Genomic DNA, 16,786 nt, shown 5'->3' on the forward strand with positions numbered 1-16,786 from the left:
AGTTCTGAGTGTGGTCAAATTTAAAAATTTTTTTCCTTGAATGTAAAACTCGGTATAGGCATTCATTCATTCTTTGGCTCATTAGACTAATATTTAGTACCTACTCTCTCTTCAAGGCATTGTGCTTGCTCTGAGTATACATTGGTGAACACATTGGATATTATACCTATCCAGTATATCTTAAAATGAAATGGAATATTGTCAGTCTCATAGGATATTTGAGAAGCTAAACTTATAAAATACATAAAAAGTTTAGCATAGTGCCTGATCCAAGTGTTTAGTAAATTCTCTATATCAAATAAGGTTAATTAAACTATTTCTAATTTTTTATATTTTCTTTCAAAAAAACTGGATATTCTTCTTAGAGCACATTTTAAAGTATTGAGGCTAACTGAAGCTTTAATTCCTTTAATAAAAACCTTGGAAATTGAACTAGTTCTTATTTCTTACCCTTTAAAAAAATAAAGTTTAACTACCTGTAATGTAGACTCTTCATTGACTTGTTTTACTTAGGGTAATATATACAGATAGATGAATTATGAAGCTTTTTATCCTTTTAGATTCTATGACATTAAAAAATATAACATTTTGGCACTAATAAGGGAAGTAACCTTTGATTGGCACTTAATTAATAATCAATTTAAAAGTTCATTAGGTCCCAGGAGATTTTTTTTTGTGACAGAGTCAGAGAGAGGGACAGATAGGGACAGACAGGAAGGGAGAGAGATGAGAAGCATCAGTTCTTTGTTTTGGCACCTTAGTTGTTCATTGATTGCTTTCTCATATGTGCTTTACTGGGGGGCTACAGCAGACCAAGTGACCCCTTGTTCAAACCAGTGGCCTTGGGCTAAAGCCAGTGACCCTGTGCTCAAGCTGGCGAACCTGTGCTCCACCTGGCAACCTCAGGGTCTGGAACCTTGGGTCCTCCATATCCTAGTTCGACACTATCCACTGTGCCACCACCTGGTCAAGCAAGATTTTTTAAAATAGATTTTTACATTATGGTTAAAATGTCTGGTTAAGAGCCAGAATGCTGCCTGACCAGGCGGTGGCACAGTGGATAGAGCATCAGACTGGGATGTGGAGGACCCAGATTCCAGACCCCGAGGTCGCCAGCTTGAGCGCAGGCTCGCCAGCTTGAGCACAGGGTCACTGGTTTGAAACCCAAGGTTGCTGGCTTGAGCAAAGGGTCACTTGCTCTGCTCTAGTCCCCCCGCTCCCGTCAGGTCACTTATGAGAAAGCAATCAATGAACAACTATGGTGCTACAACAAAGAATTGATGTTTCTTAAATCTCTCCCTTTTTGTCTGTCTGACCCTCTCTCTGTCTCTATCACACACAAACACAAAGAGCCAGAATGCCTCATGTTATGTCCTAGCTTCACCCTTTTATTAGCAATGTGATCTTAAGCAAGTTACCTAACCAGTTGGTACCTCTGTTTTCCCGTTTTTAAAATAAGAAGAATAGTACCTATCTCATAGGGTTGCTATGAGAATTAAATGACACATAAAGTGCATAGGACAATGCTAGTTCATAATATGTAAAGGTTTGTTATTTCTATTAGTATTTAAGTGATTTTATTTTAAACATGTTAAATCTTAAATGATGTATAATTAGAATTTGTTATGGGAGGGACCTTTATATCATCAAAGTAGGTAGTACCCTGGCTAGGTTCAATTCCCAGTCAGGGCACACAGGAGAAGAGCCCATCTTCTCCACCCTTTCTCCTCTAGTTTCTGTCTCTGTCTCTTCTCCTCCTCTTCCCCTGCAGCCATGGCTTGATTAGAGCAAGTTGTCCCCAGGTGCTGAGGACGACTCTATGGTCTCTGCCACAGGCACTAAAAAACAAAACAAAACATGACTCCAGTTGCAACAAAGCAAGCACCTCAGATGGGGAGAGCATCACCCTCTAGTCGCCCTAGTGAGCTTGCTGGGTGGATCACAGTCAGGGCCCATGTGGGAGTCTGTCTCTGCCTGCCCTCCTCTCCCTAAATAAAAGTAAATAAATAAATGTAGTAGACGGCTAACACAAAATTTTTTGTTTGCGATGGGTGGTTTGTAAGAGAAAGGATATTTGGTACATGCTTATGGAAGTGGGCTTTTTTCCCTTCTTTTTAGGCTCCTTATCCTGGAATGGAACAACCTCCACATCATCCTTACTATCAGCATCATGCTCCACCTCCTCAAGCTCATCCTCCTTACTCAGGACATCATCCAGTACCACATGAAGCAAGATACAGAGATAAACGAGTAGTAAGTGCATAAGAAGGCAAAAATGTGAGGGAACTACTTAGAATTCTGTAGATAATTTAAATATGGAGGCTACCGTATTATGGTATGTGGTAGATTTTTGTATTCTTACTGCAGACTTTTGTTGGAGTAATTCACCACATTTTGTTAAAAACGGCTAATCCCTTTGGATTATTTAAGGAGACTATTTCTTTCATGGATAAAGTATAAGTTGAGACATCACCTACATACAGCTCTTCAGTAATGTCCTAGGGGTGTTGTATACGAGGATATTTTTCTTTCTGTACTGATGTTTTCAATTATAATTGTATGATTGATATTACTATAATTAGGTATTTATAAGCTACAGTGGTACCTTGAGATACGAATTTAATTCGTTCTGTAACTGAGCTCGTAAGTCAGTCAATTCATATCAAACTGCCGATATTGGACCTGTGCACCAAGTAATGGCAGCTTCCTGAATCACGACTCGTATCTCGGAATTTTGCTCGGATCTCGAACAAAAATATGGACTGAGTTGCAGCTTGTATATTAAAATATTTGAATGTTGGTCTATTCATATCTCAAGGTACCACTGTATTTGTATATTCTGACAGACTCAGTTAATTTTCATAGGAGAGATGGTGTATATTTAGTTACTTAACAGATAAATCTTTATTCTCATTTAGTTATTTGTTTCTACCAAACTGTAAAAATTAGTAACCAGGGGAATTGTTTCACCTCTATCTCTGATTCTTATGATGATGCTAACAAATGACAGCTGTGTTAAGAAATGCAGAAGAGTAAATTGTACTTTAGTAGTTACTGGTTCTAATAATTTTATACGAAAGCTTTTTTTGATCACTTCAGAAGAGGAAGAATTAAAGACAATCTCTAGTTTGAGTTTTTTTGGTTTATATTATATTAGTCAGGCTAACTTTATTACATGGTAATCATTGTTTTCCCCCTAATAGTACTTTCATTTTTTAAAGCAAAGTTGTCTCCTGGTATTTGTTAACATCATTCCTTTTATCTTCCCACTTAGATAAAGAGCATGCATATTTTTTAGAGGGTCAGTCTGCCCACTAGTTTCCTAACCTGTCTTTCAGGTACTTTTTATCTGTTGACATTTATTTCCTTATCCCAGCGATTTTCAACCTTTTTCATCTCATGGCATATACAAACTAAAATTCTGCCGCATACCAGAAAATACATTATGGTTTTGCTAGTCTGACCAAAAGAAAAAAATTAGGTATAATTTTGATTGATTTACAAAAGAAGTAATAATAATAGTACTTGCCTACCCTTTTTGGTCCAAAGTGACTTTTTAAAAAATCAGGTGCCTATATTTGTATATAAGGATCTCTGGTACCAACAATTAAACAATCAGACATGATCCTTGTTATGTGACATGATAGTAAGATGCAACTGTGTTGTAATAATGACCTATATATTATGGTCCAACAGAAAGCTAGAGCAGGAATTAGTTTAGAATTAGTGACAATAACAACTTGCATCTCAGCTAAGCAGTTGTTCATCTTACCCTTGTTCTCCTCAAGCCTTTTGTATATTATTTTGTGTGGAAGAGACCACACAATTTTACTTGAAGTGCTTATTTTCTTAAAAGTCTATCAAATTTCATAATTGTTGGCTATCAGCAATGCTATAGTTTGAAAGATAATCTGGAATGTGAGAATTCCTATTTTCACTTTAGGAGGGTAGATTGGTTCATATAATTTTTAGAATCAAAGGACGTTAGTAGGGTGTAGAAAAAAAAAATACTGATGTGTCCTGGTGTGTGGTCAAAGGTCAGTAGATGATTACTTTGGTCTAGATCTTATTTAAAGGGATTGGATGGAAAAGTCATTTAAGTTACAGTAGGAAACTACGTGATTTATTTTTTAAGGAGATAGGTATATTCCTCTCTTGAAGGTATCTGTTTAGTCCAAAACTTTGAAGTCCTATTTCTAAATGTCAGAATTATGTTCTGCTAATTAGTGCATTAGTGTGTTTCTCTAGATTCTTTCTACAAGGCAATAAATACAATGTAGGGATTCATAAATTCCATTCAATTTTTGACATACCTCAGCAATTTCTTACCTTTTCTAGCATGATTATGATATGAGGGTGGATGATTTTCTTCGTCGCACACAAGCTGTTGTCAGCGGTCGGAGAAGTAGACCCCGTGAAAGAGATCGGGAACGAGAGCGAGACCGCCCCAGAGATAACAGAAGAGACAGAGAGCGAGATAGAGGACGTGATAGAGAAAGAGAAAGAGAACGATTATGTGATCGGGACAGAGACCGAGGGGAGAGAGGTCGATACAGAAGATAATGCGCTTTTGGAAGCACCGATTGTTTAAAGATAAAAAAAAATCTTGTATTTTTTTTTTGTGTGTGTGTTTACAAGTAGTAAATTTATTTTCAGCTGTCTACTTAAAGTTCATTGTGTAGAAGGATTTATTATGACCTCTTTGTTCCAAGCATGCAGTATAATAAGAACTGGAAAATCTCAAATCCTCCAAAAAATGCACAGTCGACAGTTTGAGTTGATACTTTTATTGGGGCAGAATGGAACAGTCAAAGAATGTAGATATTGATTCATTCTTCGTAAATGTTCATCTACCTATAGTGTGTTCATCCTAGAGTTATTTTTTGTTTGCTTTCTTCTTTTGGATTTTGATTGATAACTGCCATGATATTTTGCTTTGATATGTTTATAAGTGTAGTTGCACACGGTTCAGTAAAAATAATGCTGCTATCAAGTATGCAATTATTGAAGTATGATGGTTTAACTGTATGGCAGTGTTGTAGCAGCCTCTTGGTTTCTTCCTTTCCTTTTTTAAATTCTTAAGTGACTTTTTCTTTAGTCTTCAATGATGAGAGCAATATTATGAAGACATTGCTATCTAATTTTTAATCTTTTACAATAAAATATTCTTATGTTCAGTAGCATGGTTGATGCTATTGTTTAGCCTTCCCCTCCAAACTGTAAACATTGGCTTGAAATATTCACAACTTGCGTGTGTGGCAGCAGAAGATAATTCCCATATTCTACATTGCTACTGTTTTGTATAAAATAAATTGGTAAAGATCGACTTATGTGTTGTATTTTTTTCTTGTCTGGATCAAGTTTGTTTTCTTATGTGTTAAACGTAAAAGACTGATTTGTGTTTATGAATTGTAGGAACCTCCTTTGCCTACTTTTGCATATTTTAACAGGAATGATTGACATAGGCCAATTATATTAGAAGTTTACTTCTATTTCTAATGTAAGAACTAATGATCCACTGTAGAGTTATGTTGATATTATGACTAAGCATTTATTCACCTGATAACATTTTAGGATCTACTTTGGTACAAGATTTTTCTTTTTAATTTCAGGTTTTCTGTCATACTTGCTTTGTACCTGGATTTATGTATGTTTTCTAATTTACTTTTTTAAATTTAACTTAACTCTTACAGTTAGTTACATATTTTAACAATTCCTCCAGTAGTAACAAGCCTATAAAATAGTGTCACATAAGAAAACAGTTTAAGAAAGATTCTTTTCTTTTTTTTGCATTTCAGTTTCTTCTGTTATACCTGAATTACTAGCCTTTCTTAGGTTGACTAAACACTTGGATTATTTGAATATGTGACTACTTTTCTGTTTTCATAGTATTATATTTATAATTGCGCTGTGCACCAAATCACACAATTTCACATTTAATCTGTATTTATTGCTCTGAAGGGGGAACATGAGAACGCCTTGAAGGATATTTAAAACTATCAGTTTACTGCTTTTATGTTCTTTCTGTCAGAATATTTTTCCATGCATTCACTATTAGTAGTTTTAATTACCTATTTGAAAAATAAAGCCTAACAGTTTATTTTAAATTAGCGTTGCCTTTAATTAAAGCAGTTGGTTATAGAAGTCATTTCAGTGACATTTTGTTTGTATTCATCAGTAAGTAGTGCAAGTTAATACCTAAGGATTTTTCTTTCTTTTTTTGTGTGTGTGTGACAGAGACAGAGAGAGAGAGGGACAGACAGGAAGGGAGAGAGATGAGAAGCATCAATTTTTTTGTTGCAGCACCTTAATTGTTTATTGATTGCTTTCTCATATGTGACTTGACCGAGGGACTGCAGCAGACTGAGTGACCTCTTGCTCAAGCCAGCAACCTTGGGCTCAAGCTGGTGTAAGCCTTGCTCAAACAAGATGAGCCTGTGCTCAAGCTGGTGACCTTGGGTTTTTGAACCTGGGTCCTTTGCGTCCCAGTCTGATGCTTTATCCACTGTGCCACCACCTGGTCAGGCAGGATTTTTTTTTTCTCTTTAAGTTTTAAACTCCGATGAATTTTTAAGGTGAAGAGGAATCACCAAATGTTAAACTGGTGATTTTTTAATTTTTTAAAAATTTTTTACAGAGGGGGGGGGGGATAGACAGGGACAGACAGGAACGGAGAGAGATGAGAAGCATCAATCATTAGTTTTTTGTTGCGACACCTTAGTTGTTCCTTTATTGCTTTCTCATGTGTCTTGACCGTGGGCCTTCAGCCGACCGAGTAACCCCTTGCTCGAGACAGTGACCTTGAGTCCAAGCTGGTGAGCTTTGCTCAAACCAGATGAGCCCATGCTCAAGCTGGTGACCTTGGGGTCTTGAACTTGGGTCTTCTGCATCCCAGTCCAATGCTCTATCCACTGCACCACCGCTTGCGGTCAGGCTAAACTGGTAATACTAAATAATTTTTCTAAGATAGTAGTAATCATAAAAAATTGTATCATATTAAGCACTTAGTGTAAAAAGGCACTTAGTGCTATCATATACTGACTTATTTCATCCTCATATAATATCCCACCTTCTATTTTTATTGATAGTAAGGCCCAGAGAGGCTAATAACTTGCCCAAGATTGCAAAGCAGTAACTCAGAGCTAAGATTCCACCCATATATTTATATATATAATTCAATATTTCTGAAGAAGCTACCTTCTGTCTTTTTGAAAAAATAGAATATAAATTAACATTTAAAATGAAGGTGCTAGGTTCTAAGGGTATTTAAACATTTCAAGCTTCCTTACTATAAGAAGAAAGTTTTCCTAAAGTGTCCAATTAGATGTTAACCTGTGTTTTGTATTTTGGGTGTTAAGTTTGGTGTCTAGTTAGCTTCTTTTTCTGTTTTCAGCCAGTAATTTTATTTATTTTTAAATTAAGTGGGAGGTAGGGAGGCAGTGACAGACTCACACATGCTCTCTGACTGGGATCACCCTGGCAAACCCCCTACAGGGTGGCTGCTGCTCCATTGCTCTGCAGCTGATCTATTGATCAGCAACTGAGCTATTTCAGTGCCTGAGGTGAGGCCATGAAGCTATTCTCAGTGCCTGGGGCAAAATTGTTTGAACCATTCAATCCATGGCTGTGGGAGGGGAAGAGAAAAAGGGGAGGGGGTAGGGTTGGAGAAGCAGATGGTTGCTTCTCCTGTGTGTGCTGACGGGTAATCGAACCTGGGATTTCCACACGCGGGGTTGGCACTCCTGCTGAGCCAACTGGTCAGGGCCTAATTTTATTTTTTAGTTACAGTTTACAATCAAGATTATTTTGTATTTGTTTTTAGTGTACAGCATAGTGATTAAATACGTGTTTTTCAGCTGCTAGTTTCCCAGAAATTTTGTGCAGGTCCGCAAAAGAGTTAACCACCCTGAATCTTCATATGTCAGGATGGTTAACTTTCAAACACCCAAACAAAATTTCTGGTGGATCACATGCAGTGTGGGCCAAAGTTGAAAAACCTCTGCAGCTGTACTGCTTTGTAACTACCAATCTGTACTTCTCAATGCCTTCATGTTTTTTGCTGAGTTTCCAAAACCCCCTTACCTCTGGTAACCATCAGTCTGTTTTCTTTATCTGAGTCTGTTTCCGTTTTGTTTGTTCTTTAGATTCTACATAAAAGTGAAATCATATGGTATTTGTATTTATCTGACTTACTTCACTTAGCAAAGTATTCTGTAGGTCCATTAAGCTGTTGCAAATGGTGAGATTGTATTATTTTTTATGGTTGAGTAGCATTCCACTCTATATACATATTTATATATTCCACAACTTTTTTATCCACTAGTCTGTTGATGGACACTTGAGTGCTTCTGTATCTTGGCTATTGTAAATAACACTGCAATGAAAAAATATATATATATACTTTTGAATTACTGTTTTGGATTTCTTCAGATGTATACACAAGTAGAATCACTGTGTCATAATGCAGTTCCATTTTCAATTTTAGGGGGGAAATTCCAAGCTATTTTCCATACTGGCTTCACCAATCTGCATTCCCAACTACAGTGCACTAGGATTCCCTTTTCTTCACATTCTCACCAATGGTTGATTTATTGAAAATAGCAATTCTGACATGTATGATATCTCGTAGTTCTAATTTGCATTTCTCTGATTAGTGACGTTAAGCATCTTTTCATGTCTATGAGCCATATATATGTTCTCTTTGGAGAAGTATCTGTTCAGGTCCTAGGCCCATTTTTAAATATATTTTTTGGAGGGGTATTGAGTTATATGAGTTCTTTATAAATTTTGTATTTTAAGTCCTTATAAGATGTGCCATTGGTGAGTATGTTGTCCCACTGAGTAGATGCCTTTTCATCTTGTTTATAGCTTCTTTGCTCTGGAAAAGCTTTTTAGTTTGATGTAGTCTCGTTTGTTTAGGTTTTTTTTTTTATTTTCTTGCCTGAGGATATGTCAGAAAAGGTAATGCTAAGAGAAATGTCAGATTTTACTATGCTTTATTCTAGGAATTTATTGTTTTCAGCTTTACAATTACATCTTTAATCCATTTTAAGTTTATTATTCTATGTGGTATAAGAAGATGGGTTACTTTTATTTTTTTGCATGTGTCTGTCCAATATTCCCAACACCATTTATTGAGTAGACTGTCTTTACTCCATTGTATGTTCTTATTTCCTTTGTCATCTATTACTTGACCTTATAGTTATGGGTTTATTTCTGGGCTATCATTCTGTTCTGATCTATGTGTCTGTTTTTATGCCTGAACCATGATATTTTTTTATTATTGTAGCCTAGCTTGATACCAGGTGGTGTAATACCTCCAACTTTGCTCTTTTTCAAGATTGCCGTGGCTATTCTGCATCTTCTGTGGTTCCATATAAAATTTTGGATTGTTCTGTAAAAAAAGAAATGCCATTTGTGTGTGTGTGTGTGTGTGTGCGCGCGCGTGCACGTGTGTGTGTGTGTGTGTGTGTGTGTATTTTAAGTGTTGATATTTTGGTAGGAGTTGTGTTGCTATAGATTGATTTGAATAATATGGACATTTTACCAATGTTAATTCTTAAGTATGAGCACAGTATATGCTTCCATTTATTCCTATCTCCAATTTCTTTAGTGTCTTAGAATTTTTCAAGTACAGGCTTTTTTATCTCCTCAGTTAAATTGATTTGTATTTCATTGTCTTTTTGATGCAATTTTAAGTAGGATTGTTTTCTTAGTTTTTTTTCTGATAGTTCATTTGGGTTCATTAAAATGCAACCAACTTCTGAATCTTTTTGTATTCTTTACTGAATTTATTCTAGTAATTTTTTGTTGAATCTGTGGGGTTGACTATATATAGCATCATGACATCTGCAAATAATGAGTTTTACTTTTTCCTTTCCAATTTGGATGCCTTTGATTTTTTTTTCTTGTCTGATTGCTGTAATTAGGATTTCCAGTACTAAGTTAAACAAAAGTGGTGAAAGTGAACATTTCTGTCTCGTTCCTGATCTTAATGGAAATTTTCCTAGCATTTCTCTGTCGAGTATGATGTTAGCTTTGAGTTTGTCATTTATGACCTTTATTAAGTTGAGGTATGTTCCCTTTATTCCTTTTTTGCTGAGAGTTTTTGTCATAAGTGGGTACTGTACTAGGTTTTGCAGATATTTCTGCATCTATTATATGATCATATGGTGTATATTTTTCATTTTGTTTATGTGGTGTATCATATCTTGATTTAGGGACATTATACCAATATTACAGCCCAGGAATAAACCCCACTTTATCATGGTGTGTGATTTCTTTATGTATTGCTGGATTTGGTTTGCTAATATTTTGTTGAGGATATTTGCATCTGTGTTTATCAGGGATATTGGCCTATAATTTTCTTTATCTGGATTTGGAATCAGGTAATGGTGGCCACATAAAATGAACTTGGGAGTCTTCCCTCCAAGTTTTTTTTTTTTTTTTTTTGTATTTTTCTGAAGCTGGAAATGGGGAGAGACAGACTCCCGCATGCACCTGACCGGGATCCACCCGGCACGCCCACCAGGGGCGAAGCTCTGCCCCGACCAGAGCCACTCTAGCACCTGGGGCAGAGGCCAAGGAGCCATCCCCAGCGCCCAGGCCATCTTTGCTCCAATGGAGCCTTGGCTGCGGGAGGGGAAGAGAGAGACAGAGAGGAAGGAGGGTGGGGTGGAGAAGCAAATGGGCGCTTCTCCTATGTGCCCTGGCCGGGAATCGAACCCGGGTCCCCCGCACACCAGGCCGACGCTCTACCGCTGAGCCAACCGGCCAGGGCCCCCTCTCCAAATTTTTAGAATAGTTTGATAAGAATAGGTGTTAGTTCTTCGAATGTTTGGTAAAATACACCTGTGAAGCCCTTTGATGCAGGACTTTTTTTTGTTAGTAGTGCTTTGATTACTATTTTGATTTTGTTGTTTGTAATAGGTCTGTTCAGATACTCTTCTAATTCAGTGTTGGAAGATGGTATAACTAGAATCTGTTTCTTCCCAGATTGTCCCATTTATTGGCATGTAGTTGTTTGTAGTATTTTCTTATAATCATTTTTGTATTTCTCTGGTGTCAGTTGTTTCATTTCCTTCTGATGTTATTTGGGTCCTTTTTTTCTTAATGAGTCTGGTAAAAGGTTTATCAATCTTGTTTATTTTTTCAAAGAACTAGCTATTGGTTTCATTGATCTTTTGGTTTTGTAGACTTGTTTTATTTTTACTCTGATTGTTATTTCTTCTTCTTATTTTAGGCTTTGTTGTTTCTTTTTTAGATCCTTTCTATATACAATTAGATTAGATTGTTTATTTGCGAGTTTTCTTTTTTCTCTATTTAGGCCTGTATGATGATGGATTTCTTCCTCAGAACTTCTTTTGCTTTGTCCCAGAGATTTTGGGTTGTTGTGTTTTCATTTTCATTTGTCTCAAAGTATCTTTCTATTTCCTTTTTGATTTCATTGTTAATCCATTATTTAATAACATGCCATTTAGTATGCATGTGTTTATATTTTTCAGTTTTATTCTTGAAATAGTTTTTTAGTTTCAAACAGTTGTGGTTGGGGAAAATGTTATTTCAACCTTAAATTTATTAAGATTTCTTTTGTGGGCTAACGTGATATGTTCTGGTAAGTGTTCTATGTGCACTTGAATATATATTCTATGCTTTGAGGTGAAAAGCTCTGAAAATATCAAACTTACAGTGGTCTAGTTGTCATTTAATGATGCTATTTCCTTGATTTTCTGTCTGGAAGATCTATCGATGGCTGTCAATGGGGTGTTAAACTTCCTTCTGTGACTGTATTACTGTCCATCTCTCCCTTTATGTTAATGAATATTTGCTTTACATATTTATATACTCCTCTAAGTTGGGAGTATATGTTTACAAGGATTATGTTATCTTGTTATGTTGATCCCTTCATCATTGTTTTTTTTCTCTTATTGTAGCCTTTGTTTTAAAGTCTTATTTTTATCTGATATAAGTATTGCTCCCCCCCCCCCCAGCTATTTTCTTTTGGTTTTTATTTTTACTCCTTTTAGTCTGTGTGTCTCTTTATCTTCTTTCTTTTTTTTAAGTGAGAGGAGGGACAATAGTGAGACAGACTCTTGCATGAACCCCAACTGGGATCCAACCCATTCTGGGGCAGAGCGTGAATCAGCTGAGCTATTTTTAGCATCTGAGGCTGTGGCTTGGACCAACCAAGCTATCCTCAGCATCCAGGGTTGCCAATCTAGCCATTGGCTATGGGAGAGGTTGAGGGAGAGAAGTAGATGGTTGCTTTTCTTGTGTGCCCTGATAGGGAATCGAACCTCAGACGTCCATATGTTGGACCGATGCTCTGTACACTAAATCAACTGGCCAGGGACTTGTATATGTCTAAATCTAAGGTGTGTCTCTTGGAAACAGCATATATATGGATCTTGTTTTCTTATCCCTTCATCAACCCTATGTCTTTTTATTTCAGCATTTCATCTATTTACATTTAAAGTGATTATTGATAGGAACCTATTTGTTGACATTTTATTATATTTATATTCCTTTATTTTCTTGTTAAAAGAAATTCCTCTAATGTTTCTTGTAATACTGGTTTGGTGGTCATGAACTCCTTATAGATTTTTCTTTTTATTTAATTCTTCAATTTTTCTTTTTTAATTTAGACAATTTTAATGGGTTAATGGGGTGACATTGATCAATTAGATACATAAATTCAGTAAAAAATCTCCAGATCATTTTGACATTTGATTATGTTTTATACCCATCACCCAAAGTCAAATTGTCCTCCTTCACCTTTTATTTTTTTTTTAATGCCCCTCCCCTCCCCCCACCCCTTCCTCTCCTCCCTTCCCTTCCCTCTGGTAATCACCGCATTCTTGTCCATGTCCCTGAGTCTCAGTTTTGTGTCCCACCTATGTATGGAATAATATAGTTCTTAGTTTTTTCTGATTTACGTATTTCACTCACTATAATGTTATCAAGGTCCATCCATGTCGTAAATGATCCTATGTCATCTTTTATGGCTGAGTAGTATTCCATAGTATATATGTACCACATCTTCTTTATCCAATCATCTATTGAAGGGCTTTTTGGTTGCTTATATGTTTTGGCCACTGTGAACAATGCTGCAGTGAACATGTGGCTGCATGTGTCTTTACGTACCAGTGTTTTTTAGTTTTGAAGGTATATACCCAGTAGAGGAATGGCTGGATCAAATGGTAGTTCTATTCTTAATTTTTGAAGAACCACCATACTTTCTTCCATAATGGTTGTACTACTTTGCATTTCCACCAACAGTGGATGAGGGTTCCTTTTTCTCCACAGCCTCTTCAGCACTTGTTATTATTACCTGTCTTGTTGATAATAGCTAATCTAACAAGTGTAAGGTGGTATCTCATTATAGTTTTGATTTGCATTTCTCTAATAGCAGTGAAGATGAGCATCTTTTCATATATCTGTTGGCCATTTGTGTTTCTTCCTGGGAGAAGTGTCTGTTCATGTCCTCTCCCCATTTTTTTTACTGGATTGTTTGTTTATTTGTTGTTGAGTTTTATGAGTTCTATGTATATTTTGGATATTAGGCCCTTATCTGAGCTGTTGTTTGAAAATATCATCTCCCATTTAGTTGGCTGTTTGTCTTGTTGTCAGTTTCTTTTGCTGTGCAAAAAGCTTCTTAGTCTGATGTAGTCCCATTTATTTAACTTTGCCTTCACTTCCCTTGCCTTTGGAGTCAAATTCATAAAATGCTCTTTATGGCCAAGGTCCATGAGTTTAGTACCTATGTTTTGTTCTATGTAATATATTGTTTCAGGACTTATATTTAGGTCTTTGATCCTTTTTGAACTAATTTTGATACAAGGGGACGACAAACTAGTCGAGTTTCATTCTTTTGCATGTGGCTCTCCAGTTTCCCAGTACCATTTATTGAAAAGGCTTTCTTTTCTCTATTGTTTGTTTTGGCTCCTTTATCAAAGATGATTTGACCATATATATGTGGTTTTATTTCTGGGCTCTATTCTGTTCTATTGGTCTGAGTGTCTATTTTTTTCTGCCAATACCATGCTGTTTTGATTATCATGACTTTATAATATAATTTGAAGTCAGGTAGTGTAATGCCCCTAGCTTTGTTCTTTTTCCTTAGGATTACTTTGGCTATTCGGGGGTTTTTGTAGTTCCATATAAACCTGATGATTTTTTGTTCCATTTCTTTAAAAAATGTCATTGGAATTTTGATGGGAATTGCATTAAATTTGTTATATCGCTTTGAGTAATATGGTCATTTTGACTGTATTTATTCTTCCTATCCAAGAACAAGGAATATTTTTTCATTTCATTGCATCTTTTTTGAGTTCCCTTAACAATGCTTTGTAGTTTTCATTATATAGATTCTTTACATTCTTTGTTATATTTATTGCTAGGTATTTTTTTTTTTAGTTCGTTTTCTGATGTTTTATTGTTGGTATTTAGAAAGTCAGTAGACTTCTGTATATTAATTTTGTATTCTACGACCTTACTGTATATTGGTTTATTGTTTCTAATAGTCTTTTTGTGGAGTCTTTGGGGTTTTCGATGTACATGATTATATCATCTGCAAGGTGAAACCTTTCCCAATATGAATGCCTTTTATTTCTTTCTCTTGTCTGATTGCGCTGGCTAGAACTTTCAGCTCTATGTTGAATAAGAGTGGAGACAATGGGTAGCCTTATCTTGTTCCTGATTGTAGAGGAAAAGTCTTTAGTTTTTTGCCAATTAATATGATGTTAGGTGATGGCTTGTCATAAATGGCCTTTATTATGTTGAGATATTTTACTTCTATGCCCATTTTGTTGAGTGTTTTAAATATAAAATGTATTTTATCAAATGCTTTTTTCGCATCTATTGATAGGATCATATGGTTTTTCTTTGTTTAGTTGATATGGTGTATTATGTTAACCATTTTACGTATGTTTTTTTTTTTTTTTAAGATTTTATTTATTCATTATAGAGAGGGGAGAGAGAGAGAAGGGGGGAGGAGCAGAAAGCATCAACTCCCATATGTGCCTTGACCAGGCAAGCCCAGGGTTTTGAACTGGCAACCTCATTGTTTCCAGGTTGACACTTTATCCACTGCGCCACCACAGGTCAGGCAACCGTTTTACGTATGTTGAACCATGCTATGATTCTAGGATGAATCCCACTTGATCATGATGAATTAATTTTTTAATGTGTTGTATTCTATTTGCTAATATTTTGTTTAGGATTTTAGCATCTGTATTCATTAGAGATATTGGTCTGTAGTTTTCTTTTTTTGTGTTGTCCTTGTCAGGTTTTGGTATGAGGGTTATGTTGGCCTCATAAAATGTGTTTGGAAATATTGCTTCTTCTTAGATGTTTTGGAAGACTTTAGTAGAATAGGAACCAAGTGTTTTTTGAATGTTTGTTAGAATTCACTAGTATAGCCGTCTGGGCCTGGACTTTTATTTTTGGGGAGGTTTTTTTATAGTTGTTTCTGTTTCCTCCCTGCTTATGGGTCTGTTAGGCTATCTACTTCTTCATAACTCAGTCTAGAAAGATTATATTGTTCTAGGAATTTAACCATTTCTTTTAGATTGTTCAATTTGGTGGCATATAGTTTTTTATAGTATTCTATGATAATTCTTTGTATATCTATGATGTCTGTGGCAATGTCTCTTCTTTCGTTTGGATTTTGTTTATATGAGTTCTTTTACATTTTTCCTTAGTGAGTCTTGCCAAGGGTTTGTCAATTTTGTTGATCTTTTCAAAGAACCAGCTTCTTGTTTTATTGATTTTTTTTCTATAGTCTTTCTGTTCTCTATTTCATTTATTTCTGCTCTGATTTTTATTATCTCCTTTCTTCTGCTGGTTTTGGGCTGCCTTTGTTCTATTTCTAGCTCCTTAAGATGTGATGTTAAGTTGTTTACTTGGGCTCTCTCTTGTTTGTTCATAAAAGCCTGTAGTGATATGAACTTCCCTCTTGTTACTGTTTCTGCTTCATCCCAGAGATTCTGATATGACGTATTGTCATTTTTGTTTGTATATATCTTTTGATCTCTGTTTTTATTTCGTTTTTGATTCATTCATTTTTTACAAGTATGTTGTTTAATTTTCACATTTTTGTGGATTTGTTTACTTTTTTTGCAGTTGAATTCTAGTTTCAAAGCTTTATAGTCAGAGAATATGCTTGGTATAATTTCATTCTTTCTGAATTTGTTGATGTTAGTTTTGTGGCCCAGCATATTGCCAATTCTTGAGAATGTTCCATGTACACTGGAGAAAAATGTATAGTCTGATGTTTTGGGATGAAATGTCCTGTAGATGTCTTATATCCAATTGTTCTAGTGTTTTTGTTTAAGGCCCATATTTCTTTAATAATTTTCTGTTTAGATAAATAAAAACTAGAGCCGTCAGCAGTGTATTGAAGTCTCCAAGTATGTCTGTATTTCTGTCAGTTTTTATTTTTAGATCAATTAATAGATGTCTTACTTTGGTGCTCCTTGATTTGGTGCATAGATATTAAGAAGTGTTATGTCTTCTTGATTCAATGTCCCCTTTATAATTATGAAATGACCATCTTTGTCTCTGATTACCTTTGCTGTCTTGTAGTCAGCATTGTTAGATATGAGTATGGCTACACCTGCTTTTCTTTGGATGGCATTTGCTTGGAGAATCATTTTCCAACCTTTCACTTTGAATTTGTTTTTATCCTTGTAGCTTAGATGTGTGTGTGTGTGTGTGTGAGTTTTAAGACTTTATTCAATTTTCAGAGAGGAGAGAGAGAGAGAGAAGGAGGAGCAGGAAGCATCAA

General features: G+C 35.6%; 1 protein-coding gene across 5 annotated transcripts in view; it reads left to right on the forward strand.

Moving 5' to 3' along the window:
- Positions 1-5,326, forward strand: part of YTHDC1 (YTH N6-methyladenosine RNA binding protein C1) — a 41,473-nt gene extending 36,147 nt beyond the window's left edge. For all 5 annotated transcript variants that reach the window (XM_066384508.1, XM_066384511.1, XM_066384506.1 and 2 more), the window contains 2 exons: positions 2,119-2,253; positions 4,339-5,326. In XM_066384508.1, the coding sequence (XP_066240605.1) occupies positions 2,119-2,253; positions 4,339-4,563 (360 nt within the window). In that variant the 3' untranslated portion in view covers positions 4,564-5,326. The remainder of the gene's footprint in view (positions 1-2,118; positions 2,254-4,338) is intronic.
- The last annotated feature ends 11,460 nt before the right edge of the window (positions 5,327-16,786 follow it).

Source organism: Saccopteryx leptura, chromosome 5 (assembly GCF_036850995.1).
Source record: "Saccopteryx leptura isolate mSacLep1 chromosome 5, mSacLep1_pri_phased_curated, whole genome shotgun sequence".
NCBI classification, from domain to species: Eukaryota; Metazoa; Chordata; class Mammalia; order Chiroptera; family Emballonuridae; genus Saccopteryx; species Saccopteryx leptura.